Source organism: Metopolophium dirhodum, chromosome 5 (genome assembly GCF_019925205.1).
Source record: "Metopolophium dirhodum isolate CAU chromosome 5, ASM1992520v1, whole genome shotgun sequence".
NCBI classification, from domain to species: Eukaryota; Metazoa; Arthropoda; class Insecta; order Hemiptera; family Aphididae; genus Metopolophium; species Metopolophium dirhodum.
Window position 1 is genome coordinate 23,156,868 of NC_083564.1, and position 27,834 is coordinate 23,184,701.

A 27,834-nucleotide genomic window follows, 5' to 3' on the forward strand; every position below is an offset into this window, starting at 1 on the left:
TAATATTTTAGAAAATTTATTAGAATTAAATTGTAATTAAAGTAGAAACTTTATGTTAGAAACTTTTTAGTAATATAAAAATTAGGTGTGTTTAAGCATAATGAAAAAAAAACAATCAAGCACTATTATCCTTTGAGTGACGACATACCAGCTCTCATTATTTCATCAACAAGCAACAAATTGCTAGCGATAATAGTACTAAAAAATAATAAAAAAATATAAATTAGAAACAAGATATTTTAAAGCATATTTAAAAAATATTATTATGATCTTACCAAGAGTTCAGGATTTGTTTTTTAACACAATAATTATCAAATATTCCAGCATCAACTGGTTGAAGAACTTCACCGCTATCAACATTCACTCCTACTGGACCAACACTTTCTCTACACTCTTCTTGTAACTTAACTATCATATCTTGAGCATCAAAACCACTATTGATTGCTAAAATGTATAAATCATTTAAAGGTAAGGTAAAACAACTTATCAACATCATATAACTCAAGTTCAGTAAATCTAAACTTACAAATGGTTTTGGGTATGATTAACAAAGCTTCAGCGTATGCTTGAATTCCCAAACGGCTTTTTCCTTTAATTTCGTCTTTATACTTTTGAAGTTCTTGCCAAGCATATATTTCAAAAGCACCAGCACCTGGTACTACAGCACCTGCAATTTAAATTTAGTGATTTTGAATAACTATCACAATGGTTTAAATAATTATATTAGAAGCAAATCTCAAAGTAGAGGGTGCTTCCAAGGTTTTAGAAAGACATTAATTACATGTCTTTCGGGATTCATTAAAAAAAAAAATGTAAGTATAATTACAGTATTATTTCAAAGTATATATAGATAAAAAAAAAAACGAGTGTGCTACATTCTGGGGAATGTAAAAGTAAAACTTCTTTCATAAGTATTGGGGCCCGTGAAATTATAAGTGAATTAGGTGGAGAGTGAGGAAAATCAATACAATAAAAGTGCATTACTTGCATTATAAATAAATAAAAAACAAGTCGTTTAATTTCTATCATGTACATAATTTTAATCATTTAAAAACAAAAATATGGAGTAAATATACCCTGTTATTGCACTGCTGAAACTCAGCGACAAGTTTTGTTAAGAATTTTTGAATACGAGATATTTTTAAATCAAAATACAATAATCACAACAGATATTATTGAATTGTATAATAGTAAAATGCCAAGATCAGTGGCGTGGCGAGCATATTTCAAACCCTGAGCAAAAGTATTTTAACAATGACCCACCCATATCCTTATACTACATAATACATATGATATAAAGGTTTATGCTAATTATAATTATTGTTATAAGACATCATCAATAATTTACTATGAAAAAAAAAAAATAATTGCCTAGAGTTAAACATTGTTCACCACGCCACTGGCCAGAATTCAACATTTTTGTTTGAAAAAAAAAACATTGGTACCTATATATTTTACATTTCTAGAATGAACAAATTGAAATACGATGCTAAAATTTACTATTAAAAACCCAGATTACACTTAGATCATTAAAACTATGTCATATGTGACACATAAATTGACTAAGCAATAAGCATACAGATATAAATCACACTGATATTTTACTAATACAAAAGTTTAGAGAACAAAAGAAAAATAAATTAAAAGTATTCTTGCTAAATAAGTAAGGTTCAGATATGCTTGCTTAGTGCATTGTAAATTTTTTTTTAAGTATTTAATAAAAAATTTCAAGATATGCAAAAGAAAATAATTAATCCCTAACCCCGGAAATATTTTCCAATATTCAAAAAAAAAAAAAAACTTTCTCTAAACTGTTTTAAATGTATTGTCAACTTATCAAACAGTATAGGCTCATTAATTAAATGTAAAAACATAAAAATCTGGAAACAATTAATTTTTTTAAAGTATATAGTAATAATCACCATCGTCAATGGAATTCTTGATTGCTCTTAAACCGTCATGAATAGCATCTTTGATCTGCGCTAATGTGTATTTATTAGGAGCTTTTATTAATATGGTAACACTAAGAGGATTTTTGCAATCTTCAACAAATGTGTACTTATTTTCACCCTAAATATAATTATTAATGATAATTTAATTAATTTTAAATTTATAGACTATGTAATAGCTTAAACAACAAAAAACCACATACCAATACATATTCATAAACAGAGCCTGCATAACCAAGCACATCTTCAGTTAAATCATCAACACTATTGACAGCAGATCCACCACATGCTAATGACAGACGTTCCATATTACGCCTCTTGGCACGCCTTAAACCAATTATACCTTCCTTCGCCAACATGTCCAGGGAATATGGATCAATACCCTACAATTAAAATAATTATAGAAAAATTAATTTAAGGTAGACAAACATATAATGTATAAAAAAATTAAATTCAACACATATATTACCTTTTGATTTATGACAACAAACGATTTACCAGATCCGGGAGGACAGACTTTCCGTTTTAACTCAATAACTTTTTTCACTCTTTGTTCAATAAAATCACGTTCTGCTATTGCCAATTTTTCTCTCTCTTCAGCAGTTTTATAAAAGAACCCAGAATTTACTTCACTGAATAAGAATAAGAATATTTATAGAAAATTGTTCATGTTATTAAATATAATGATTTATTTATTACCTTTTCTCATATTCCATGCTAACATTACAAGTCAAGATGAAAGCGTTCTCAACTTTTCTTGGCATGTCTGGATGTCTTGAACCGTGATCAAGAACAAGACCTATGACAAATAAATTTTATTAGGTAGATATTTATGGTTTAAATTTTACATGAGTAAAAACAAATTTACCTCTAACAAGAGTTGTGGCAGTAGATGTCTTATGTTGCATCTCCATTAATTCAACCATGTGTAAATCTATTCCATCTTCACGTTGCACATTTAATACAGAATCAACACATATATCTGCCATTTGATCGGCTAATTTTCTATCAACTTTAGTACGAAGAGAAGTAGTAGCTACATCATACAACCTTTGACGATCTGGTTTTCCTTCAACTTTAATTTTTTCTAAAAGTTCTAATGCCTTATCTCTGGCTTTAATCATGCCTTCTGTCAACACTCTAGGATGTACACCCTAAAATAAAAGTTAAACTATTAAACCTTTTTTTATATTTTACACTTTTAATATATACCTCTGAGATTAAGTTTTCAGCTTGTTTTAAAAGTTCACCAATAATGAGAACAGTCGAAGTTGTACCATCACCAGTAGCATCATCCATGGCTGTAGAAGCTCTGGCAATAAGACTAGCTGTTGGATGTTGAATTTGCTAGGGTACCAATAAATACGTCATATTTTAAAAACAATTTTAAAATTGATACAACTAAGGTCAATATTTTAGGAGGGTTACAACTCTAAAAAAGAGGTTGCATTTTAAGATATAATAATATTCACGACCATGTGTCTCATATATTATATGTCATGGGTATGACTTAGCTTAGGCTGGTGACATATATGAGAGTATGAGACATGGTAATATTCATGCATATATATATATTTTTTTTTTGTCAATAAGGGATTTATAGACCGGTTTATTTTAAAAGATTTCTGAAGTAGGTATCGATTTTGGTTCAAAGATACATACTAAAGAGTAGTGCAACTTAGGTTGACCAAATGCAAATTTATATTACCATTTCATGTAAGAGCACATTTCCATCTTTAGTTATTTTTATTTCTCCAGCTCCAGAGACTAACCTATAAACAAATAATAATAAAAATGTAATTATAGTTTAATTACAAATATTAATAGATCAACAAATGCAATTCATTAGATAAAATTTGTTATATTCAAATTTTTAATTTATATTCATTACCTTTTTACATTTTATCTAAAGAATAACAATAACGATATATAAATTACCATACATTATTTAAGGTAAATACAATATTTGTTGTATACAATTGTAAAATCTAAGGTGCTTACATTTTCATCGTTCCTTTGGGTCCCAAATTGGTTTTCATCACATCCTGTATGCCTCTTGCAGCCGAAATGTTCACCGCCAACGCTTGAGCGGCACGAGCGAATTCCGCTTTGGGATTTAACAGACTTATAGCGGACATGGTGAATTTTTAAAAATGATCGTAAACAGTAATATTGTATAGCTTGATAATTTCTTTTCTTTTGGGATTTTGAGAATTTTTAAACTCGTGTTTTGTAGGTTGATCACTTTGATCGACTCATGGACTGGAACACCTGAAGTCCTGAACACGGCGCTACCCACTATAAGACCCAGTTGTTCAGCCGGAACAATCGTTGCTAACATCAGTTCACAAAGAGCTTGTAAGTTTCACCGTGAAAATGGATATATATCCACCTTGACAGCAAACATCAGCTGCTGTAATCTCATTGTCCTATTGTACATAATATTTGATAAAAACAATAATATGTATATTGACGACAGTTTTTTGTGTTTACTATTTTGGTTTTTTTACCACAGATATATACATATAACTGTGTTTTTTTTACTGAATACTACGATTATAGATAAGATTATCATCTCACTCTATGATCTATAATCGTACTACTTGCAAATAAAGTTATTGTCCACCACTCCGTAGGGCATAGACAATAGACTATACTACTACAGTAGGTAATGATTTGTATAGTTCGCAATATCGTATGACTAATGATCATGACTAAAAACTACGTATAGACGAAAAATAGAAAGGAAAAATTGAAATTATTGGCAAGTAAAAAAAAACAAAATTCATTATATATATTTTATATTGCATATTTTTGTTACTTTGTAATACCACTTGCTCTAAAATTAGTCATTTTTTAAAAGCAAACTCTTCGTCAAGTAATTATTATCAGTGATCGAATCAATATCAATTTAAATGAATATGTCTCCTCTCAAAAGAGAATATTTGGTGAGTTTATTGTCAAAGACAATTCGTACTCCTATAATGTGTACAAAAATAAATATTTTACTTAATGCATTCATGGTCTTACAGCCGCCCCCACTGTCACCAAGTCCTGTTTTGGATATAAGCGATGATGAGTTGGTTACGATATCCGTACGTGATTTGAACCGTCAACTGAAGATGCGTGGATTGACTAGAGATCAGATAGTACGCATGAAACAGCGCAGACGAACATTGAAAAATCGGGGATATGCTGCTAGGTATTGTTATTATTTAAATCTTTGTATGATATATCTTCTTTCATCCTTTTTTGAAAAAATTAAACAAATCCTTTTTTAGTTCATCTGTTTGATGTTTCTAGGTTTTACATTTCACTATTATTTGTAAAATTAATTTAAAGATGTCACACACTAAAACTAAGCTTCCATATTTCTTACTTTTTGCTTAAAAATTGCTTTTTATGTATTCCAGTTGCCGTATCAAGAGAATCGAACAAAAAGATGAATTAGAAACAGAGAAATCTCAAGAATATCAAGAGCTAGATGATCTACAACATTCAAATAATATGATTAGATCTGAAGTTGAAAATACAGTCAGACAATATGAAATGCTAAAAAGGTTTGCTGCAACTAATAAAGTTATGTTACCTCTAGAACTTCAATCCTTATAACTGACTTAATTTATAACTTGTGTATTAATGTGGGCCAAACAGTATTCTAAATGTCTAACTTAAATAACTTTTATATAGAAGAATTATAAAATATGGACTATTTTTGCTTGAAATTAATAGTTACTATACAAGATAATTAACAATTTTCATTTTAGATAAATGTACTTATTTAAATTTTAAACCAGGTATTTGGGAGTATATTTGTATGGTATTTATTAGTATATTATTTTATAAATAAATATTAACTATTAAGTAAACACAAACTAGGGTATTATATAATGTATTGTCTAAATATATTTTTTTTAGTATACATTTCATGTTATGTTCCTTCAATTATTTTGTATTCTATTCAATGGTATCAAGTTGTATAAGATTATATTTATATTTTTTTATTTTAAATTAGATTTTACTTCTGTGGTTTGATTATAAATCGGTAATATATTTATTATAAATTATTTGTTTTTAAGGCTGTTCTGATATTATTATTATGTCTATCTATTACTAGAGGAAAATGTGTTTGGATTTTATAATACACTATCTGATCATTTTTTATGTACATCTAGAATATGATGTTCAATGTTAATTATCATTCAGTATTTATAAACATTCACATGTTCACAACAATGATCCAGGGCCAATATATATCTCTTTATAAATTTGAAGGTCTTTTTGAAAAATATTATTTTGGTATGAGTACATGGGTTTTTTAGTTTTTCCACCTTATAACAACTTGAATTTTGTAGGTATACTTCATGTTTCCTTTTTACATTGTTGTGGACAGTAAAAAAATATGGGACAATTATACATTGTATGTATAGGTGTGTGAAAACTTAATTGGGAGACTGGAATGAATGCAAAATAAAAAATTTCTGTCTAAACAAAAAATGCGAATATTATTGTCAATTAAAATATGATTTTTAATAAGAAAATATTAACTGCATTTTGAATTTGGTCAATTTCTATGTTTCTGGTTATTTTTATTAAATTTTATAATTATTGTGTTCTTCTAAACAAGAGACCTTTCAAGGGGATAATAAATGGCCCTTTATTGGAGTCGTGGAGTATGCAGTGAAATATCCTGTTCAAGGTTAGATTAACCTATCCTACTCCGTCCGTTCATCTGTGATTTTATAGTAGACCCAGTTTTAATATTAAAAAAGACATTCATAGTTCTAATATTGTTTTAATTTTTGAAAATGTTTATGTGGACAATAGTTTCAAAATTTAAGATTAAGTAATAAATATATCTGATGCAGTTACAGTGAACTCAGGCTAAAGTATGGCGATTCAGTCATCGATTTTATTCAACATAGTATTGGAAAAGGTTATTAGAGAAATGAATCTTGAACCGCTAGGGGGTATTAGACTACAAGATATGGTGGTAAGTGTACTAATCTATACAGACAATATTGATGGAGGAACCTAAAAATAGATTGAAGATATTATTTAATAGACTATACAGCGGCAATAAAAATTGGACTATGTGCAAACAAAGAAAAGATAGAGTATATGATCTTGAACAAACATGATAATATACTTTGTCAGTCGACAATAATAGATCAGTTTGAATTTAAAAGTGTAGAACAATTCAAATATCTTGGTACTATTTTAAATAGAAAAAGTGAAAGAATTCATGCGGGAAATAAATGTTAGGTACTAACAGTTTCTTAACATACGAACATTATCACAAACAATGAAAAAACAGCTAAATACATTACCAATACGACTGGTTATCCTATATAAATCTGAAACTTGACCACTTGAGAAAAAATTATTATTATTTTTGAAAGAAAAGACCTATAGCGGAAAATCTAAGGCTCTGTCAAGGGTAATAATGGAGGCGAAGAAAGAATGTAGAGCTAAAAACGTTATATAGTGAATTATCAAGTTATTAGAAAAGGAAGACTAGAATGGGTTGGGCCCGGACGCTTGAAGGACCAATAACTAAAATACATTGCTACGTGCAGTGATGGAACACAATCCTCTTGGTAAAACATATTTAGGAAGACCTAAGATGTGCTGGGAAGATGTTATGAAAAAGGATGTTGAACTGTTGGGAGGTGGCTCTGGAGATTGTTAGCAATGTAAAGAGAAGGAAAGAGGCTTGGATGTGAGATGGGATGGTCTTAAGGGCCCAATGAATGTAAATAAGAAGTTTATGAGAACTGAAAACTATGTTTAAAAGGTTAATAATTAAGATATTGATATATTATATACATACTTTAAGTTGACTTAGTCAATATTGACATTTGTTTTCAAACAATATTAGTTTTGTTATGAAACATAATAAATATATCGTTAAAATTAAGAAAAATACAAAATTTCATAAAATATAGTTTTATTCAAAGTGAAAGAATGTAATAATAAAAAAAGACAATTTACAAAATAAAATCTTAGTATAAATATTGTCTGAGGTTTCTTCTATTCTTATCTGCATGGTAGCAACTAGCAATGATCTGAAAAATAAATAAGTATAAAAAAAATGAATATTATTCCTGGGTTCTTGTAAGTAATGTCCAATGTCAAAACTCGTGATGGAAAAGGGGAAATTATCAAAAATCTATAAATCCGTCAGGTTAACCTTGGTAACATCATTAAAAAAAAGTGATAAAACTTTTGTTTGTATAGATTTTTTATAGGTTAATACGAGTGAAACTAAAATAGAAAAAAAGTTGGAGTAGAGGTACACATTATGCATGGCTGGGCAAGTTAATGATTTTTTTTAACTCAGTTAAGTTAAGTTAATAGGCACCTATAACATAAAGTTAAAAGTTAATTTAACTCTAGGTTAACTCAGTTAAGTTAAAAGTTAATACACGCTTTTTGTTAACTTTTTATTAAGTTAAAAAAAAGTTAATTTGTTTATACAACACTAGCGTACTTAATTTTTTTCCAACCCAAAACTAAATTATAGGATATAGTGTTAATACTTCATACAGTATTTCCATATAAGTTAGATTCGAATGATACACATTTTTAACTTTAAACAATTTACGATACATATTTTTTGACATGAAAACAAAATGGACTGAAACAGTGAAATATTATAAAAAAAAAAAAAAAATTAATTAACTTAACTTACTTCTTAAAATGAAAAATTAACTCGTTAACTTCACGTTAATTAAGAAAGAATTTTAGTAAGTTAACAGTTAATGAAAACCCAAAAGTAACTAGTTAAGTTAAAAAGTTAAAATAAAATTAACTTTTTAACTCAATGCCTCGACATTATGTGTGGAATGTGAATATAATCAAAAGTTCTTATTACTGAAGTATGAAAGATATTTGTCAAAATAATATTTTAAAAAAAAATGGAGTGATAGTTTTGTGGACAGTAGTCAAAAAATATTTGCAGCGCCTATAATTTCTTTCTCCAGTCACTTCTTTCATTTGAATTATTACTCTTTTAATTATCCATGTTACCATCTTGTAAATTGTCTGTATTTATTACATTAAACGTTTTCTGAAACCAAAAAGTTTTTATAGTTTTAAAAAATAATTATTTATATTTAATAAATATCTTATATTTTAATATTTAAAAGTAATATGAAGAAGTAACTAATTTATACACGTACATTTTAAATTAGTTATTGTGAAAATTAATCACAAAGAGGCAAGGGAGCCAGTGATATTATAATAAATTATTTAAATTTTGATATTGAAATCATGGAAATCATAATAAATAATGTTATATCACGAACCAGGGTCCAGGAATATAGCTGGTACATTTATACACATGACAGGTCCATTTCTCCGACAGTATTATAAAAAAATAATCATCTAAAAATATAAATTTTTAGGAGAATTAAAATATTTAGGTGTGGTAACATAATGATTTGGAATATATTTTAAACAGCTGGTTGGATGACCAAAAAAAAACATAATCCTACTAATTAGCTAATTTCAGACAAGAAACATTCAATGGGGTTTACCCATATAGTCTTTCCTATTAACTGCATAGTTTTATCTGAACAAATAATGATTTATTTATCAATGATACTCGGTGATATAACAAAATTTATATTGATGACAACAGACTTTTTGTTCAATGTTCAGATCAAATGCAGACTAAACATTTTGAATTCCAAAATCTAATATTATTTAAACATACTGATGTAAAAAACATAATAGTTGTAAAGTATAATCATTGATCACAAATCAATGGTAACATGCTTTAGTAGTACAGACATTTTTGTTCCTTTCACATATTGAAAGCCCACAGAGGGGATTTTTTTAATGAACAAAAAAATCAGTGTATAATAATGTAAATATGTATGTATAACATACATTTAATTTTGCACCCACTGATCAGCTCGAGCTGATTTTCTGCGAGCCCCCCTGCCATATTGTAATTTAAACAGTTATACATTTTCAGTGTATAGTTGCCAAAGGTTTGTTTCGGTAAGTGTAAGATCATACATGTTTAGATTAGGTAAATTACTAATAAATTAATAAAAATGGATTTGTATGATTATTATAGTATTCAATATTAATAGTTAATATATTTCAAAAGAAGGTTTCAAAATTATTGGGTCATGCAAAATACATAAAAGAAAAATACCAATAAAATTTATGATGTATTGATCAGATGGCCAGTGTACAGTGATATTGATTAACTTAGTGAATGGATTCTGTTGTATGTCCACTGATTAAAAACAAGAGGGCAAGGTTGTTGTCCAGTATAGTAAGCAATACATTATTATCATCATTAAAATGTTTTCCATTGACTTGAGACAGGCAGTCTAAAGAAACAAAATAGATTTAACCATAATCAATTAAATTTATAATTAAATACTCAATAAGAACATATTCAATATATTTGTATTTCACTTGAGAGTTTTGGTATCATAAAAAACAAATATTCAGTTGAACTTGGTACATTAAATTCTACATTTTCATTATCTTTTACAATGATTATTATATTATTGATATAGTGTAAATTTTTGTATATCTGTTAACTGAAAAATAAATTAACATTAATCCAATTTTAAATGTTGTATACAATTTAAATATTTAACAGACTATCAAATAATAATAATAATACAATTGACTCACAATAAGTCAAATTTGATAATAATTATAACTTGAAATTACTAATATAAAATAATAAAATCCTTCAAACTGTCAAAACATTTGGTTTTCCTTTGAATACAAATTTTTGTTTCATTCCACTTGACTTTGAGTTGCCGAGAGCAATCATGTATTAATAAAAAGTTTAAAAATAATTTTATACAAAATTAAACTTATTGTATTACACTAGAAATGTTGGCTATATAAATTATAGTTTAGTAAAATTAATTGATTTTAACAAATTCTGACATCGATGTATAAAAATAAAGTATACAAATATTTTATATAAAAACTAACACATTTCATTATTTAAAATATACTTACATAATACTTACATAATATAGACGAGAACCAAATAAACACATTATATGTAATGTTTAATGATGTTGTAAATCTAAGTATTATTCCATTTAGAGATAACACTACAATCAATCATACAATGATTAGATTATAAAAGCATAATCTATAGAAAATAATTATAACCAAAAACAAACAATTTTTAAACGTTTTAATTAAAATATTTAAATTTTATTTTCACTTTATTCTTTCTTTGCAAAATTGCAATAATTATTATCTTTATTAAACACCAATCTTATCTATTTAATTTAAATAATAAATTCAACTGTGTAATCACCAATTTTATATATTTTTATTTATATAATTAAAATATATAAATATATTTTTAATTTTCTTAACTTTTTAAATAGAACAAAACTTACCCAAAATAGATATAGAATAAATTTAATTCTATAAAATAGTGGTTAATATTTTTATACTTGTCTTCGGAATGTATCAATATATATTTTATTCAGTGTTTACTTGTAATGATTAATAATTAAATATAATTTTTCTTTTATAAAATGAGGAAACAATAAATTGTAAAATTAAAATGTAGGATATATTTTATTTCAATATACAATTTTTTTACTATCTATAATATAGTGGATTTAATTGATTATCTTTTTTCCGAGTCAATTATTGTTCCTTGTCAGTAAAAATAAGTTTTAATTTGTTTAAAAGATTTAGAAGTAAATATACATGATAATTAATCCCCCATAAAATACTAATAGGTTCTTATTCTTATATACTTTTTCATTAATTTGTAATCAATATTTTTTTATAATAATTTTATTATTTAATAACTAATGAGTATTTATATTTTATTGAATTTATATTATTAGTGTACTGCATTTAAATAATATATATTATATTATTAAGATATAGTACCAGCATGTGTTGTCTCCAATTAACTAAAATATAATAGTACATTTTACCTTCAGAATAATCTATTATTTAAAATATATAAGTAAAATGTAATATGTTATGTGTTAGTAAGAAGGAGACACCACATAGACACAATATCCTATTAGTTATTATGAAAACCAGATATATTATAAATTTGATTTTTTAACTTATAGCCACATGTTTAGATTTTTATATCAAAATACAATGCATACTACAGTTACTAAAGTTTAAAAGTGAGGTAGTTATATTTTACTATTTAACACTTAATATACATTGAAATGTACTGAAATTGTAAATTTTAAATTCTAGTTGTTCAGTATTTTAAAATAAAATTGTGTATTAATTAATATGTATGTTAATATTAAATTATAATTTTATATAACGTACATAATTATTTTATTATGGTTTAATTTCTTAACAAATAGTTCTGTAAAAATATGACTATTTAATATTTTTCAGCACATAATCAATCCATAATAATTTGTTTTTGTCCTATGGTCCATTATTTTCCTCTTAATAAATCCATTTGTAATCCATTATTTATGTAGGTTCAGAATATTCCATTTTAACTATAATGCTCCTCCCCGATAGTTCCTAGGTTCTGGATGTCCAAAGGAAAAGATGTTCCAAATCCAGATCCATCCAGTAAATAATGAATATCCATCAATGTTAAAATAATTCCATGTGTCAGTTTAAAAAAAAAATATAAATCCTACGTTTGTGTCCTACATGAATAACGTGTTTCCTGGATGTCTTCGTTTTCAACAGGTTTTAACAAAAGATCCAGGGTAGAGAGTCCGTTTGAGTAATGTTTTTAATTCATAAACTGATACATTGCACTTAACATCATCCATCTTTTTAAATATATTGTATAGTTATATTCCTACATGAATCATTGTCATGATAATTAGTATAAAAAGATGAATTTGGAATTATAGATCCAAAATCCAGTTATTACGCATAGAATATTTCAAATGTGTGTTGTATGCGTTGTATTCCTAAGTAAGGTAGTTTCCTTCATATTTATCCCCTTTGCATCCATCATGTGAGGCAAAAGGAACCAATTCCATTTAATTCAGTAAATAACATAATAGAAATGTTATTTTCCATAGTTACGTCTTATTCTCCATAAAATGAGTTTTTTTTAACTCATAGTAATGGTCCACTTTGTTTCTCATGATAAAATAACATTTCATAATTTTAATCCATTTGATGAGTATATATTTTCCAATTTTGACGACAATAGGTGGCAAATAAAATCAATTATATATCCTTTGTAATTAATGCTACGTGTCCTTTATTTGTGTCAAATTTTCAATCCAGTTATAATCAGCTACAATATTAATGTAATAAAAAATGACAAAACACTTTTAACTTAGTTTAACCCTCGTATTAAAATTTATCAAAAAATGGTTCTAATAAAAATAAAAAAAAAATAATAAGAAAAAAACACTATAATAATGGAATGAGGGTCAATTATGTATTGTAGCATGCTTTACCATTTGGTTATCCTCAATATTACGAACGGGAACGAGATCTTGAATAACTACGACTTTTTCTAACTGGTGAATATGTTGGTGTTCCACGATCTCTAGGTGAATAGCTAGCAGAGCGGCTACGACTGCGACTATTATAATCACGACTGCGCCGACTGCTTCCACCGCCATAATCATCTTTTACTCGAATATATGTAACTTCACCCTAGTCAAAAATAAAATTATAAGCAATATTTATTTATGTACCTAAACGGATAAGATATCATACAGAATTTTAGTATCTTAAACTAACTCATAAATATAATACTCTATCTGTTACAATGAAAATATTTATTGTTTTTTATAATTTTTTTTTATTTTGTTCACTGCATAGAACACCATTTGGCATAATTTGCTACTTATTTTTCAATGCACTGTAATTTAGTCAGCTTTATGATTAAATAAATATTTTTTTTATCAGAGCTAAAGTCTGTTCAAAACGAGACCGTACATCGGTGCCAACTTCTGCACATGTGCGTAGCTTTGGTCCAAAGCACCGGCCTCTTCTGTCGACTAGGTAGTTGAAAAATTTGACCGTCGCGGACAAAAACTTGTCATTGCCAAGATACGTTTTTATTTTGAACAGAGTATTCTTATAAATATTTTTTTTACATGTGTGAAAGTTGTATGTTGATAATTTTATTTTAAGTCAATTGATACTGTAAAAAAATTAAGATTTTCTGCACATTTTGAAGTACTGAAGTGAAAATATATCCTCAACCGCTCAGTTAAAATTTAAAAAAAAAGTAGTTTTTCTGCACATTTATGATCTGCGCAGCTAACATGTTAAAATATAAATTATAGTCATAGAATATAATACTTCAATACTTTTATATGTTTGACGCACCAAATATAAAATATTAGTAGGAGCAATAATTATTAACAAACCTCGTGAGACCTGAATCTCGAGTCATCAAGCTTACGAACAGCATATTTCATATCGTCATAACGTAAAAACTCAACTACGCCGGATCCATCTTTGTATACATCTGCATAACACACATCTCCTGCTTCACGCATATGATCTTTTAAATCTTGCCAACTTCCTGACGCTGGTAATCCTAAAATGTTTAGATAATATATTATAAAATTAATAAATAGTATAATTCAGGTTTTTATATAATAAGATTTATGTTAACGGTTCAATAAAATGTATAATGTACCGATCATGAGCCAATGAATCATGTTCAAGAGACCACTATTAATAGTAAAATTAATAAATATTTAGTGATTCATGTAAGCCTGCATTAATGTTATAAAAGTACTCTCAAATCCAAGGAAAATTAATAAAGGTTTGCAGTTTTACTTTGCAAAAAAAAAGTAATAAATTGACACTAACTGTATAACATCATTAAATGTTAAGGAACATTTGACAATAATATTTTAAGGTTTTTTTTTTAAATATTCAATATATTTGGAGAAATTTAATAACATTACAATTCTAAAGAATAACTTGCATAATAAGCCAAAATTAAATACTTACCAGTAACAAGTACTCTATACTGAGAACGCCTTGCTGGTGGACCTCTGCTTCTTCCGCTTCCACCACTAGCACCTCCTCTATTATAACTTCCACCACCACCGCCCCCACCACTACTACTGCCACCACCGCCGCCACTTCTATGTGGACCATTTCCACGTGGAAACTCTACACGTAATCTGTAGCCATCATAATCATAACCATCTCTAGCATGAACTGCATCTTCTGCATCTCTAATTAAAAATGTTTATTTATCACTAAGAACAATTAACAATCATCAAAATAATAATATGTATAATAAGTCTTAACAATTTATTTTTCAATAGGTATATAATAGTTATTATCACCTATAAGGCAGCACAAAACTAAACATTGGTAGTACCTACTATAATAATATATATACGATTATGTATGTATACCGTACCAAATAAGAATATACCAAAACTAACTGTGCACCATAACAACAGTTTGTAGGACATTCTTCATCCCATGTAATAAAATTGAATTCCTAACTTATCTACAAATTTACGATAGTAATTAGAGTAAGTTGTTTAGTCAAAAAGGTAAGGAGGGTAAGGTGGGATTACGTAATGAGTTAAGAGGACGCTACACAGACATTTGTTGTCTCCGTATTACAAATGTGTAACATAACTACGCTTAGCAGATTACGTTTAGCTTTATTCATATTAGAGTGAATCGACATATTATGAAACTTGATGGTAAGAACATTATCTATGTTTGTATGTGGGTTTGTAAATTGTTTAGCAAGTTTTAGTATACAAATGTAAATTAAATATATTCATAACTTACATAAAAACTGAACTAGTGTAAAAAACCCACACACAAACACAGATAATGTTCTTACCACTAAGTTTCATAATAGGTTCGATTCACTAAAAACTAACGAAGCTAAACGTGATCTGCTGGGTGTAAATTTGCTTTGTTATGGAAAACACTAGGTACCTATTTTTTGTATACAAAAATTGAAGGTTGGTATCAATACCATCGAATCCCCTGACAACCATAATACCAAAAAAAACTGGCTCACGGTTTTCTAAAAATAATAGGTATCTACATACGAGATTGAATAACAATAAATAGGTAGATAAGCTATATTGTAACTATACTTTAGTTTACTAACTGTTTCATCAATGAAATAAAAAATAATTTCTATGGACAATTTATAGATTATAAATTATTGTACCTATTTCATTAAAAACCCAAAGCAATATGAAATCACCTACCATATACCTAGTGCAATTATTAAAAATCGAGAACACGAAAAGTTGTAATATATAGGTGTAGTTAATACGTTTTGGTTTTTCGAATTTAATAAAAAAAAAAAAATGATAAAAAAAGGGAAATACGCCATCGCTCTTACATAACGGGTAATAAAAATGTAGGCACACGATATTATCAATAAACGCAAATCATCCGTAAAATAAACATTTGAATTCGTTCGATGAAATATATTACCTAGGATCGTCGAACTCGACAAAGGCAAACGGCGGTCCTCTCTGATTTTTCAAATCGACGAACAACACTTTACCGAATTTGTAGAACAAATCTTGTATGTCTTTCGTGCGTATGTCGGGCGGCAGGTTTCCCACGTAAATTCTACAGTCGTTGTTGGACATTTTCCGGAACGGGCTGAGGTAGTGGGCGACGAAAAATGTGTATCACTTGTACGATTTGTCGGATAAAAATCGTTTCGGTGTCGCGCGACCGGGGTGGAATGTAAAAGCGTATTGAAAACGACTAAAATAATTGCAATTATTATGACGCCTGTCTGAAGACGATAGTAAATTGATATCGACAGTTGACGGCGGTTCGGCACTGCGGCAGTCGGCACTCGGCGATGCGAAAGTGAGGGCGCGCGGTGCTTGATAGTTGATAGTCGATAGAGATAATGTCGAAAAAGCAAGTCTGACAAATAATGAAACGAGCGAATTTCCCGAAAACTGTTACATAGCAACAACAGCAATATTCACTGAGGCCCGTCGAACACAATATACGCGGACGGCAGACGATTTTTTATAATATTTTAGTATTATACACACGGACTACGGTTTTTAATTGTCACGTTCGGAAAGTCAATAATAATATTCACCGATCGTCGACGATATTTTCAACATCGATGTTTACGTACGGTGATAATAATGGCGCGGACTGTGCCCCGCGTAATCGCCTTCGATATTTTAGTCGTTTTAATGCTCCGACTATTATAATAAATTATTATATGGCCGGGATAACCATTGACGTTTTTATGTTCTAGGAATTATAATACAATAAAAACCATTGTTTTGACTTTGGAATGTAGATAATAATACGTCATCTTTGTTTAATCGATAAGCCTAAATGTAACACTGTAGAGCACGGACATGGTACGCATATTACGTGTTATAATATACGCTGTGATGTGTCCACGCGGCGTGCTGGGGAGTGATAATTTCAATAGCGATAAAAGGGATACTAACCATTTAAGAGGACGTCGCACCCACAAAAGGTCGTCTCCGTCTTGCACACGTACGGCATGGCAAAAAAACATTTAGGCGCGGGAAAGAACCACAGATTATATGAAAATATAATAATATAATAATATAATCTGTGAAAGAACCGAGAAGGCTACAGTAATAACTAAGAAACGAAATTTTCACCACATATAAAAGAGAACTGTGGCTGGGCAAAATCGTTTTTTTATTTTTTTCGCATAAGTGATATCCAAAAAAATTAAAAACGATATTGCGCAGCCAGAGTTTTCCCTTATATGTGATGAAAATTTCGTTCATCTATCAAATTACTGATTTAAGAGGACGTAGCACCCGCATATGTCGTCTCAGTCTTTGACACGTACGGCATAGCAAAAACGTTTTTTCCCCAACGAAAAAAGTTCTTATTGTTTCAAAATCCATTGTTATACGCGTTTTTCAAACTTTTCAAAATTTTTTTGAAGTTCCGATGACGACAAAATAAAAAACGATATTGCACAGCCAAAGTTCTCCTTTTTGTGTGGTGAAAATTTCGTTTCTCAATTACGACTGTCAGGGCCGGATTTAGAACAAGTGCCGCCCCTACCCCAAGAAAAAAAAAATTGTTGCAATTATTTCTAATAAATTTTAAAGAAATTAGGTCAATAGTCATTATAAATAGACCAAATAATCATAAATTCTAATTAGGCATTAGCAGCAGTATACATTTTTAATCTTATACCTATGTTATCTATAACATTTTACGGCGAACTTTTTTAGACGCGAAATCGTCGATTATATCCTCATAATTTATGCTTCGAAGCATCTCAGATTCTATGTGTAGTAAATTGATGTCGCGTTTAATCTATCCGACTCCATAGTTGAAGGAAGAAGCGATTTTACTCTTTTCGATGCTGAAAACGACCGCTCCGTTGTACAATTTGTTGCAAACGTGCACAAATTCATACATAACGCTGTTGTGACATTTGGGTAAATATCTATTAAAATTAAATCATTTGTATATAAAACATCTTACAAAGTTCTTGGGCGTTTCTTTTTTCGCCAGATTTAAAAAAAAGACGATCACGCAAATGGAGACATTCGTTTGTAAATGATTCTTCATTTCTTCGATATCATTAGGATATTGGTTACGGTCATTAATAATCCATTTAGCCGGATCATTATTATCGATATGAAATGTATCTGATTCCATATTTTTTAAAGTCGAAGTTTTTAAATTATTAATTACAAAATTCGATTCGCACTTACTCGTTTCAATCTTTTCTAAATCACGTCGTTGACCATTATCAGGTGCATTCAAGAAATGACGGTGTAGCAGGTTTTAAGAAAGTACTTTCTTTAGGTATTTTATATATAGAACTCTACTCACTTTATATTCTTTATCTTTGGCTCGCTGTTTATACTCTGAACCACTAAAACGTTTACGACCGTCACTCGCGTTGAAAAAATGCTGAATGCTGTAAATTTAATACGTGAATCATTAATTATTAAATATAATATTATGTTGTCGTAATAAGCACTGCCCGACAACGACGGACAATAAACTGAAATGAAGTGTGGTCGTGTGCGATATGTGGATACACTATATCCCTAGCCAATTTCTATATATATTATATTATTATTATCATAATTACTTTTAGGAACAATTTTATAATATTATGTACCTAGGTAGGTATCTTATCTATATATTTATAGCTCACATTACGAGAAAATTGATTTCGTGTTATTGACATTTTCAGTGTCATGCGCCCGTATATTTTACACACGGATATCTATACTATATAATATTAATTTACGCAGTTACATAAATGCATAAAATATTTATATGAATTTTAATTTATTTCTTACAAAATTTGCCGCCCTAGGCGTAAATACGGCCGACGGCCCTGACGACTGTACCGTTCTCGGTTCTTTCCCGCGCAAAACAGTTTTTGCTATGTTGTACACATTTTGTAAGACGGAGAGACACAATTATACGCGGGTGCAACGTCCTCTCAAGTGCATCTATAATAAATGTTAAAACGGTTTGAAATCCACGGACACTCGATTATTCTTAATCACTATTCTTATTGACTGTTGGTCATTTTATTTTCCAGTAAAAACACTAAAGTATTGATGGATTTAATGCCTTCGTTTAAATTATATACGTTCTACACGACGTCTTCTACTCCTCAGTCGTTCTCATTGTCAGTGATTACTATATAAACGCACATTACAGTATTAACACACAGTAGACATGAATATAATTAATTACAATATTTGTATTATAATTGTATTTAATATACAAATGGAAGACTACTCTACAGTGTGTTTGTCTTGTGCAGCGATTATTCGACATTCATAATATTATTTTTCAATAACAAAATCGTGACAAATTACAAGTTTTTGTTTTTTTTTTTTTTTTTGCACGCGTTCGATAATAATCATATTATAATAGGACTGCGATTTTGTTTTTTTTGGAGGCGTCATGGAAGAATAAAAACTTTATCGATTCGCTGGGTCGATGGTTCGACGATAGTAGAATGGCTGATAGAAACCGCCGTTTCCTGGCCAATGAGAGCAGAGAGTTTTGCTCAAACAGAGTTGTTAACATTACTCCTCCGACATTCATTTAATCGGCGAAATTTGGGAGTTATTGTGGCCAAACGTTAAAATATTTAGTTGTTCGGTTTAGTTGTTGCTAGGGATTTTCAATCGTCGAAGGAGTTCATTGAATCGGTGCGAAATCATCGCCTAGTTACTTGAATTTTTCGTTTAAAGGTAAGCTATTGTTTAACGTTTCGATTTGTAAACTAGTTTTTAATGCAACTAAAAAATAATATAAAAATCACAAATTGTCTTGAACAGTTTTTACGGTCGAGGTTCTCGATTAATAATTTAATTTTTTCCAGTTGATTTCTAATTCATACTAAAGATGTCTGATCGCAAGGCAGTGATTAAAAACGCTGATATGTCTGAGGAGATGCAGCAAGATGCTGTTGATTGTGCTACCCAAGCACTTGAAAAGTACAATATTGAAAAGGTAAGATATATCTCGAAAAGTATAATGTAATTTATGTGTTGACGTTTGATTAATTTTAATTTTCTATAAGAAATTTTCTGTTTTATAGTTTTATTTAAAGATTGGTATTGTTTATTATTCTATAGTTTTATTTAAAATAATTTCATTAATATGAAGAGAGAATTGACTGGAACTAATCATTTATTTTAAGTACATAAATAATAATACTTTACTACTTAGCTTTTAAAAATTAAAATTAAATATGTTAAATCAACAAATATAGGTAGATAAATTTATATTAACAATTATAATATTAAACTGCTTTTCTAAAATATTCATTGTAAGCATATTTTGCTTGTTTTTATTTGTATAATATACTTAATACTTTTTAATTAGTTGAAATGTAAAACAACTAATCAAAGTTCTGGTTTGATCATAAGTTATAATATCTGATAAACTTTTATCTGTATTTAATAGAAAATATTAAGGTAAGAGGCAGTGATCAACATTTAAAAGTTAGTTTTTCCTTAACTAGATTATCTAGAGACCTAAGCAAAAAATTTAACTATTTATTCTTTTTGTTTTTGATCTCAATAATTTATACTGCAAGCTTGTTAACTGTATCAACATTGTTAGTAAATATTTGATAAATGTTTGTAATTGATTACTTTATTATATATATTTAAAAATATTTTTAATATTTCTACTTAAAATGCTGAATAGGTAGTGTATGCGTCTAGGATTTACGATTTCTGTTAAAAATAATTATAATGGCTTATGCGTGTGGTAAATTCAGATATCTTATTAAAATTTATAATATATATATTTTAGTTTCATTACATAATTCATTGTACTTACTAGATCAGCATATATTGAAGAATTACATACTCAATTTCAATTTTTAGATACACAGTTTTATAAATCGAGATAATTATTTACTCTCTTATTAGTTATTAAACTATCCAACAATCAGTATTAAGTTTTCAAGTCTACTGATCCAAACTATAGTTAAAAGATATAGATTAAAGTACATTGTTGTTCTTATTTCATAAAAATTTAAATAATAACATTTTTATACCCACCATGATTATAGTTTTTATATTAAATAAAAAAATTAATATTTAACTACTGTACAACAAATACAGTATTTATTAATAAAATGTGTAAGAAATAGGTAGTTAAATTTTAATTATGTATTTCCTACTTATTAAGTAAATTAGTTGTGATATCTTAATGAAAATAAACTTTCTTGTTTAAATAGGACATTGCTGCATATATAAAGAAAGAATTCGACAAAAAATATAATCCAACTTGGCATTGTATTGTTGGCCGCAATTTTGGAAGTTATGTTACACATGAAACGAGGCACTTCATATACTTCTATCTGGGCCAGGTGGCCATACTGCTATTCAAGAGCGGTTAAACTTTAAATTGACTTATTGCACATGTCCCCTTCCAATATGCAAAAATTAATTAAAAAATAAAACAAATATTTCACCATCTACTCTTACAAAAATAAATATTTTTATGAGCATTAGCCACTCGTTTTATTTTTTTTTTAAATTTTTGATTACCAAAATTATACAATATTTATAACATTCCCCGTGCATTTTTTAAAATTATTATTTATAAGAGTTAAATGACGATATCTATTGGAAGGGCTTGACAATTTTTCTCATTACTAACTATTTTTATTATTATTTTTTTTTCTAAACTAAAATGTGCGAGTAGCTTTTAATATATATTATATATATATATGAGTGTGCCATCATCAACAATGGCTTATACTCTTTTTATTCCCCTCGCCGTTTTTAACTCCCTTCATAACAGGCTACTCTCATTCTTGCATTACTATTTTATTAAAAATATGTTAACTACACAGTAAACAAATATTTTATTAGTATTTTCATGTCCTCAACTATATTACTATTGTAATTATTTCTAGTCCATTAAAAAACAAATATGTTAATGAAATTTGGGACTGTATTGTGTATAATTTAAATAGTTACTTAGATTATGTTGGGTTGCATGTATGTTCATAATATTAAGAAAACTTTTGTAACCAGATAAACAGTTTTTAAAATGTCTTGTAAATTATATGCAGTCCAACATTACAATGATAATAATATAACATTATTTTCAATGGAATGAGAACACGTCACCGACATAGATAACAGTTAAAAGTGGATTATGTTGTTATTGTTTACTTATGTATAATTTTTTTTTTATTAATATGTTTATGATACTTATAGATCTTTGATAGATTTTTTTTTTTAAATAATTGGTTTATTTATTATTATTTTTTTTTTTGCAACATAGATATATGAAAATTATTTTGTGTTCTTTGACTGGTGTAAACAAGAATGTTTCAAGTAGCGTCTTAACATTGATGATTAAAAAATTCTAAAATAAAATTTTAAATTAACAGTTCTATATTCTTACTTAATTATAGTATAATAATTAATAATTTCAGTATTGTTTTTGATTGAATTATAAGTTTTATAATTTGAATCCTGAGTGAATTGCTACAACACCAAATGTTAAGTTTGTGTAGGTGACACATCTGAACCCTGCTGTTTCAATCATGTATTTGAAATCTTCCTATGGAAAAAAAATTATAGGATATCAATATGGCTTTTTAGTTTACGATCAAGTTTAATAAATAAACCTATTATATTTGATCATCAATAGGTACGGTTTCCAAGCTATGGGCTAATGAGCGATATAATATACTGCTAGTGGACCAGAACAGTCGTTGGCTGCAACGACTTTAATGCTGTTCCATAGCGGATCAGTAGTTGCAGCCAGCCACAATTGGGAAACCATACCTTTAGGGTATTCACAGATATTTACCTGACATGGAAATTTCCTAATGCTTTCCACTAAGTATTGGTAAGGTTTCCATTGACCAGCAACTACATGGCCCATAACAGGGATTACGTTGAATGAATACTGATCATATAACCTTAAGATAAAAATACTTATAAATTGTTATGTTAAAGTACAAAAAAAGGTGAATCTTATACCATCTTAAAGCTGCTGGGTTGACTTGGCTAAATTCTAGACAAAGAAATCTACCACCAGGTTCAAGTACTCTATACGCTTCATCTAAAGCTTTGTCAATGTGTGTCACGTTACGAATACCAAATGCTATTGTATAAGCAGAATAAGAATCTGATTTCATTGGTAAGTTCTCTGCATCACATTCTACCCATGAGACATTGTCTTGATTTAATTCCAAATTTAATGCTCTTTTTTTCCCTTCCTCCAACATTGAACCATTAATGTCGGCGATTGTCACATGTCCATCTCCTTTCATATCGGATATATATTTTAAATATCTAAAAGCAATATCTCCTAAAACAATAATAAATGTATCAGGTTTAATAAAATAAAACATTTGTCAATTAAATTTTATAAACTTTTCAATAATAAATTTATGTAAGATTAAGAAACTTAGACTATACTCTGTTCAAGTTAAGATACATACTGGGTGTACTTGTGTGTCTGACTGGCATTCAACAAAAACTGGTTACCAGTGGCGTGACAAACTTCATTAACTTATGAGGCACAATAATTTGTATTAGTAATTATAAATACTTAAATATAAATAATTACTTATCTACGTAAATGGTAACTGAGAATGATTGACACAGTCTTACTGTCTTTGTGCGTACTTAATAAATTATTTAATATATTTGAAATGCTCCTAGTCTCCAGGATACCCATCACCCTTAAAGCTGAGGCACGTGCCTAAAATAAAGTCCTTCGTCACGCCACTGCTGGTTATTACCAAGTTTGTTTCTTAACTTGAATACAATTTACACTATTGTCAGAATTGAGTGTAGGTATTTATACATCGATATTTTTATATATTGCGTATGAATACATTTATTTTAAGTTCAGATATCAAGAATTAATGTATTTTAAATGCTCATAAATTGATACTCTAGATAAGATAATCATTATTTAAAATAACATTCACATAGACTCTCTAAACTGGTTTTAATTAATGGTACTTTTTGTCTTTTCAAAAATAAAAATAGGCAATTTATATTGTATTGTACCTGTTCCACCAGCAACGTCTAATAATCGTGTGCGTGGACTTGGATCCAATGTTCTCATTAATTCATCTTTCCATAATCTATGTACACCACAGCTCATAACATCATTCATAGCATCATATGAATCCGCAACACTTTTAAAAACTTGATGCACTAGAAACGTCATCACATAATTTTTAAGTTACAAAATAATTATAAAATTGTTCTGTTAATATTTGCTAAAAATATTTATTAGTCTAAAATCAAACTATAAAATAAATATATTTAGGAACAAAACATGTACTATAAATATTATAATATTACTTTAGGTTATGAGTAAAATTTAGTGGTTATTACATTTTTATAAAAAATATATTTCAGACTTCAGTCACTTTGATTATATCAGGTTCTTTATGATTTACAAATAATAAATTAACTCCCATAAATAGTTAGTTTTAGATGATACTTAGGTGTATGGAATTTTAATACATCAAATATTAATCATTTATTATTTAAGATTATAACTAAAAACACAAATATACAATTTTTATTCATATTTTGATAAATTGACAGTTTAAAATTGAATTATTGATATTTCAGTCACACATTTAAAGACCTAAATATGTAATTTATATAGCATAATATTATATTCAGTTTCATTTTAATATAATACAATTTACAATTTTTAATTAACTATATTAGTTTTAGTTAAATAACTTAACAGACTTATTAATTTAAAATCTGTAAGGTAATGTTTATTTTATCATCCTACAATTTTAAATTTGTAAATCTTTGTAGATGACTTTAAATTATTTAATCATCATCACTGTCCCAGTTAAGTGATCCAGAACTTATGTTTGATCGATCTGGAGTGTTATCCCATTGAGGCGTATTCAACGTCTCTCTCTGAGAAGAACTATCCATTGATCTCTTCTCTCTTTTTGAACTGTTCCTTTTTTCTGTATTTGTTCTATAATGTTCTCGTTCCCTTTTACTAGAGTTATATTTATTTTCTCTTTGACTATGACTTGAGTTTTCATTTCGATTTCTTTGAGGTTTTGATTGATATTTACCCCCGGGATTTTTATATAAATGCAAATAATTACAATTTTTTCCTTTTGGACACATTTTTCTAAAAAATAACCCACATACCGCTTCAGACCATGAAGGAATAGTACAGAATTCAGCAGTTATCTTTCGTCCACCATAGAAACGACCACACAAATTTCGATATGCTTTTAAAGAATGTCGTCTACTTCTATATTGGACATAAACATTGCCCATAAGATGTATTTCTTGATTTCTACAAACATTAAGTTCAATTATCTGTCCATAACTTCTAAGTTCAACTAATATATCTTCAAAAAATTCATAAAATTTTTCATATGCCTCTTTTTCATCACATTCCAAACCAATATCAATATCAAATTCACGTTCATAGCGCATGTTCAATTCAAAATTTTTATAAAATCCAGGAATCAACAATGTATTACTAATGCCTGGTCGAACATGATTTCTTGAACAGTTGTCGCGGAAGCGACAAGCTGCAACTTTTGAAAAAAAAGGACACAGTGGTTGGTCTGGTCTTGTGCTTGTACCAACATTAATAGATTCAGGCAGCGGACCCAGATTGTTGATATACATTTCAATTTCTTCAATAAATTTGGCATTTATTTCTTCGCGTTGTTGTTCTTCTTTTTTTTTATTTTCTTCTGTTTCTTTAATTTTTTTCTGTTCTCTCTCCCACTCTAATTTAATTAATAATTCTTTTTGAGCTTTTTCTTGTTTAATTTTCTCAAACTTCTTCTGTAACGATTTCCATTCTTCGATAGCCGCACACTCTCTCTCAACCCATTTTGAATATTGCATAGCAGCAATCCGTTCATTTTCATTTTGTTCAAACTCTTCAGATTCTTCTTGACTTTTTACACATTTTTGATACGTTGGAGAGTTTAAACGATCTTGTTCTTGTTTTTGAAGGAATTCTTCTCGTTTCACTGCTTTGTCTTGTCTCCGAAGTTTGCGACGAATTTTTTTCCATTTATTACGCAATATCTTATGTTTTTTCATAACTAAGACCTATATAGATGATGTGAGAATTAACACGTTTAGAAAAGATTTTTAAATACCTTTTTTCGATTTTTCAGCTTCGTCGACTGTTTGAAAACCAAAATGTGTTTGAGTCGAGTACAGTGCTGCGAACTTGAAATAATGTGCAACAGATTTGTTAAATCTATTAAATATAAGACTCATTGTCAAAAATAAGTTGAAAAACTGTTATGGAGAAATTAATAATAGTTTATACAACTTAAGAGTTCATTTCACTGGGGTTAATGCGTACCGCCGAATAATTATAAACACTAAATACAAACTTTATCCTATGGTGATAGGTGAATAAGGCAACAAACTTTTTAGATTTAGCACTCAGCAGTTTGTTAACACAACATTACACCATTATTATTTATTATATTATAGTAATTATTGTTTAGCCGGTCGCAATACAGCTTGACGCTTGTCTTGCCATTCAAACACAAACCATTTATAATTTATATCATGATTCATGATAAGACTAGTACGTGATAAACTCACTGTAGTTACCGTTTTACCAAGACCTATTAACTATTTAATATTTTACTCAATAACACGGCTTCTATCTAAAGCCGTGGTTAATAGACAATAGTTAATACACGGATTTCTTAATCATAGTATTGAAGTCCGTGGGTCAATGGTAGTTATTAATTACCATGACAAACTATTTTGTAATGCAAATTACTATCATACATGATATTTTGTTGGATTATAATTATAGACGATTAGAAATTATAATTCTGATTTTAGAGTATAGGACATAGATAGTTGGCAAAAAGGGTTGAAACTTGAAACGATAGAAAAGTTCACAAGTAATGAACTAGTAACTGAGTACCACGATTAAAGATGGTATGGTTGCCCAACGAATCTTGAAAAGTGTCTACTCTACGAGTGAAGTGTGTACACCAATAGGTACCATACCTGTTGTTCTGTGCCAATACCACTAATACCAGTCTATATGAAGACTATTTTTATAATTCATTATTCATAGATAGTCTTATTATAGTCGTAAAAATCATAACTTATATTCTGTACCAATTATGTCCAATGCCCAATACGTCATAGCCGATAGGTATCAGTCATAGTTCATAGACCTATATAAACTAAAATGCATTGGTAAACAGTTACTTTAATAGTCAAATAGTCAATAGGTCTATATGTTGTAGACCACTGAACTATTCAATACACAATACAATCCATATAGTCCAGGACATAGAAAAGAGAATAAATATATAATATTATACTATATCTATATTCCGATATTCGTGGTAAAGATTCAAGGAGTGCGGACTAAGTACACGGTAAGTCGAGTCTAGAGAAAATAA

At 28.5% G+C, this 27,834-nt stretch overlaps 6 protein-coding genes across 9 annotated transcripts; 2 read left to right on the forward strand and 4 right to left on the reverse strand.

The window, feature by feature from the left end:
* On the reverse strand, nucleotides 1–4,228 carry LOC132944989 (T-complex protein 1 subunit zeta). The gene is made up of 11 exons (XM_061014569.1): nucleotides 3,951–4,228; nucleotides 3,658–3,721; nucleotides 3,162–3,296; nucleotides 2,818–3,103; nucleotides 2,649–2,748; nucleotides 2,419–2,581; nucleotides 2,153–2,332; nucleotides 1,923–2,070; nucleotides 527–667; nucleotides 276–444; nucleotides 1–198 (listed from the first exon to the last, which is right to left on the reverse strand). The coding sequence occupies exons 1-11, from the start codon at nucleotides 4,085–4,087 to the stop codon at nucleotides 126–128; spliced, it is 1,596 nt and encodes a 531-aa protein (XP_060870552.1). The 5' UTR covers nucleotides 4,088–4,228; the 3' UTR covers nucleotides 1–125.
* Nucleotides 4,229–4,429: 201 nt separating this feature from the next.
* On the forward strand, nucleotides 4,430–6,016 carry LOC132944990 (transcription factor MafK). The gene is made up of 3 exons (XM_061014570.1): nucleotides 4,430–4,897; nucleotides 4,982–5,151; nucleotides 5,363–6,016. Exons 1-3 carry the CDS (start codon nucleotides 4,865–4,867, stop codon nucleotides 5,559–5,561), a joined length of 402 nt encoding a protein of 133 aa, XP_060870553.1. The 5' UTR covers nucleotides 4,430–4,864; the 3' UTR covers nucleotides 5,562–6,016.
* A 1,880-nt stretch (nucleotides 6,017–7,896) lies between these two features.
* On the reverse strand, nucleotides 7,897–17,197 carry LOC132944603 (serine/arginine-rich splicing factor 1). Of its 4 annotated transcripts, none has more exons than XR_009664473.1 (6): nucleotides 16,365–17,197; nucleotides 14,892–15,121; nucleotides 14,297–14,469; nucleotides 13,373–13,574; nucleotides 10,120–10,300; nucleotides 7,897–8,017 (listed from the first exon to the last, which is right to left on the reverse strand). XR_009664473.1 is itself a non-coding variant. In XM_061014040.1 (4 exons), exons 1-4 carry the CDS (start codon nucleotides 16,523–16,525, stop codon nucleotides 13,392–13,394), a joined length of 747 nt encoding a protein of 248 aa, XP_060870023.1. In that variant the 5' UTR covers nucleotides 16,526–17,189; the 3' UTR covers nucleotides 13,147–13,391. The 4 variants fall into 4 exon arrangements, 1 of the variants encoding a protein (XP_060870023.1); XR_009664471.1 differs by lacking the exon at nucleotides 7,897–8,017 and adding an exon at nucleotides 8,024–9,021; XR_009664472.1 differs by lacking the exon at nucleotides 7,897–8,017 and adding an exon at nucleotides 9,254–9,338.
* Nucleotides 17,198–19,948: 2,751 nt separating this feature from the next.
* LOC132944606 (dynein light chain 1, cytoplasmic) lies at nucleotides 19,949–22,809 on the forward strand. The gene is made up of 3 exons (XM_061014043.1): nucleotides 19,949–20,137; nucleotides 20,269–20,399; nucleotides 21,640–22,809. Exons 2-3 carry the CDS (start codon nucleotides 20,292–20,294, stop codon nucleotides 21,799–21,801), a joined length of 270 nt encoding a protein of 89 aa, XP_060870026.1. The 5' UTR covers nucleotides 19,949–20,137; nucleotides 20,269–20,291; the 3' UTR covers nucleotides 21,802–22,809.
* On the reverse strand, nucleotides 22,793–26,969 carry LOC132944602 (2-methoxy-6-polyprenyl-1,4-benzoquinol methylase, mitochondrial). Its single transcript, XM_061014039.1, has 5 exons — nucleotides 26,551–26,969; nucleotides 24,446–24,595; nucleotides 23,405–23,735; nucleotides 23,232–23,343; nucleotides 22,793–22,979 (listed from the first exon to the last, which is right to left on the reverse strand). The coding sequence occupies exons 1-5, from the start codon at nucleotides 26,672–26,674 to the stop codon at nucleotides 22,878–22,880; spliced, it is 819 nt and encodes a 272-aa protein (XP_060870022.1). The 5' UTR covers nucleotides 26,675–26,969; the 3' UTR covers nucleotides 22,793–22,877.
* LOC132944601 (U2 small nuclear ribonucleoprotein auxiliary factor 35 kDa subunit-related protein 2) lies at nucleotides 24,605–26,544 on the reverse strand. Its single transcript, XM_061014038.1, has one exon. It carries the CDS (start codon nucleotides 26,489–26,491, stop codon nucleotides 25,235–25,237), a length of 1,257 nt encoding a protein of 418 aa, XP_060870021.1. The 5' UTR covers nucleotides 26,492–26,544; the 3' UTR covers nucleotides 24,605–25,234.
* Nucleotides 26,970–27,834: the final 865 nt, after the last annotated feature.

Excerpts from the sequence above, each read along its gene's own strand:
- LOC132944989 (XM_061014569.1), bottom strand. The coding sequence starts at position 4,087 with ATGTCCGCTATAAGTCTGTTAAATCCCAAAGCGGAATTCGCTCGTGCC. Across the intron at positions 3,297-3,657 it reads ATGTGCTCTTACATGAAATG|CAAATTCAACATCCAACAGC; the intron begins GTAATATAAATT and ends TTGGTACCCTAG. Across the intron at positions 2,071-2,152 it reads CTGTTTATGAATATGTATTG|GGTGAAAATAAGTACACATT; the intron begins GTATGTGGTTTT and ends AATTATATTTAG.
- LOC132944990 (XM_061014570.1), top strand. The coding sequence starts at position 4,865 with ATGAATATGTCTCCTCTCAAAAGAGAATATTTG. Across the intron at positions 4,898-4,981 it reads CTCTCAAAAGAGAATATTTG|CCGCCCCCACTGTCACCAAG; the intron begins GTGAGTTTATTG and ends ATGGTCTTACAG. Across the intron at positions 5,152-5,362 it reads AATCGGGGATATGCTGCTAG|TTGCCGTATCAAGAGAATCG; the intron begins GTATTGTTATTA and ends TATGTATTCCAG.
- LOC132944603 (XM_061014040.1), bottom strand. The coding sequence starts at position 16,525 with ATGTCCAACAACGACTGTAGAATTTACGTGGGAAACCTGCCGCCCGAC. Across the intron at positions 15,122-16,364 it reads GTCGAGTTCGACGATCCTAG|AGATGCAGAAGATGCAGTTC; the intron begins GTAATATATTTC and ends ATTTTTAATTAG. Across the intron at positions 14,470-14,891 it reads GTATAGAGTACTTGTTACTG|GATTACCAGCGTCAGGAAGT; the intron begins GTAAGTATTTAA and ends TAAACATTTTAG.
- LOC132944606 (XM_061014043.1), top strand. The coding sequence starts at position 20,292 with ATGTCTGATCGCAAGGCAGTGATTAAAAACGCTGATATGTCTGAGGAG. Across the intron at positions 20,400-21,639 it reads AAAAGTACAATATTGAAAAG|GACATTGCTGCATATATAAA; the intron begins GTAAGATATATC and ends TTGTTTAAATAG.
- LOC132944601 (XM_061014038.1), bottom strand. The coding sequence starts at position 26,491 with ATGAAAAAACATAAGATATTGCGTAATAAATGGAAAAAAATTCGTCGC.
- LOC132944602 (XM_061014039.1), bottom strand. The coding sequence starts at position 26,674 with ATGAGTCTTATATTTAATAGATTTAACAAATCTGTTGCACATTATTTC. Across the intron at positions 24,596-26,550 it reads AGCTGAAAAATCGAAAAAAG|TGCATCAAGTTTTTAAAAGT; the intron begins GTATTTAAAAAT and ends TGACGTTTCTAG. Across the intron at positions 23,736-24,445 it reads AGACGTTGCTGGTGGAACAG|GAGATATTGCTTTTAGATAT; the intron begins GTACAATACAAT and ends TTATTGTTTTAG.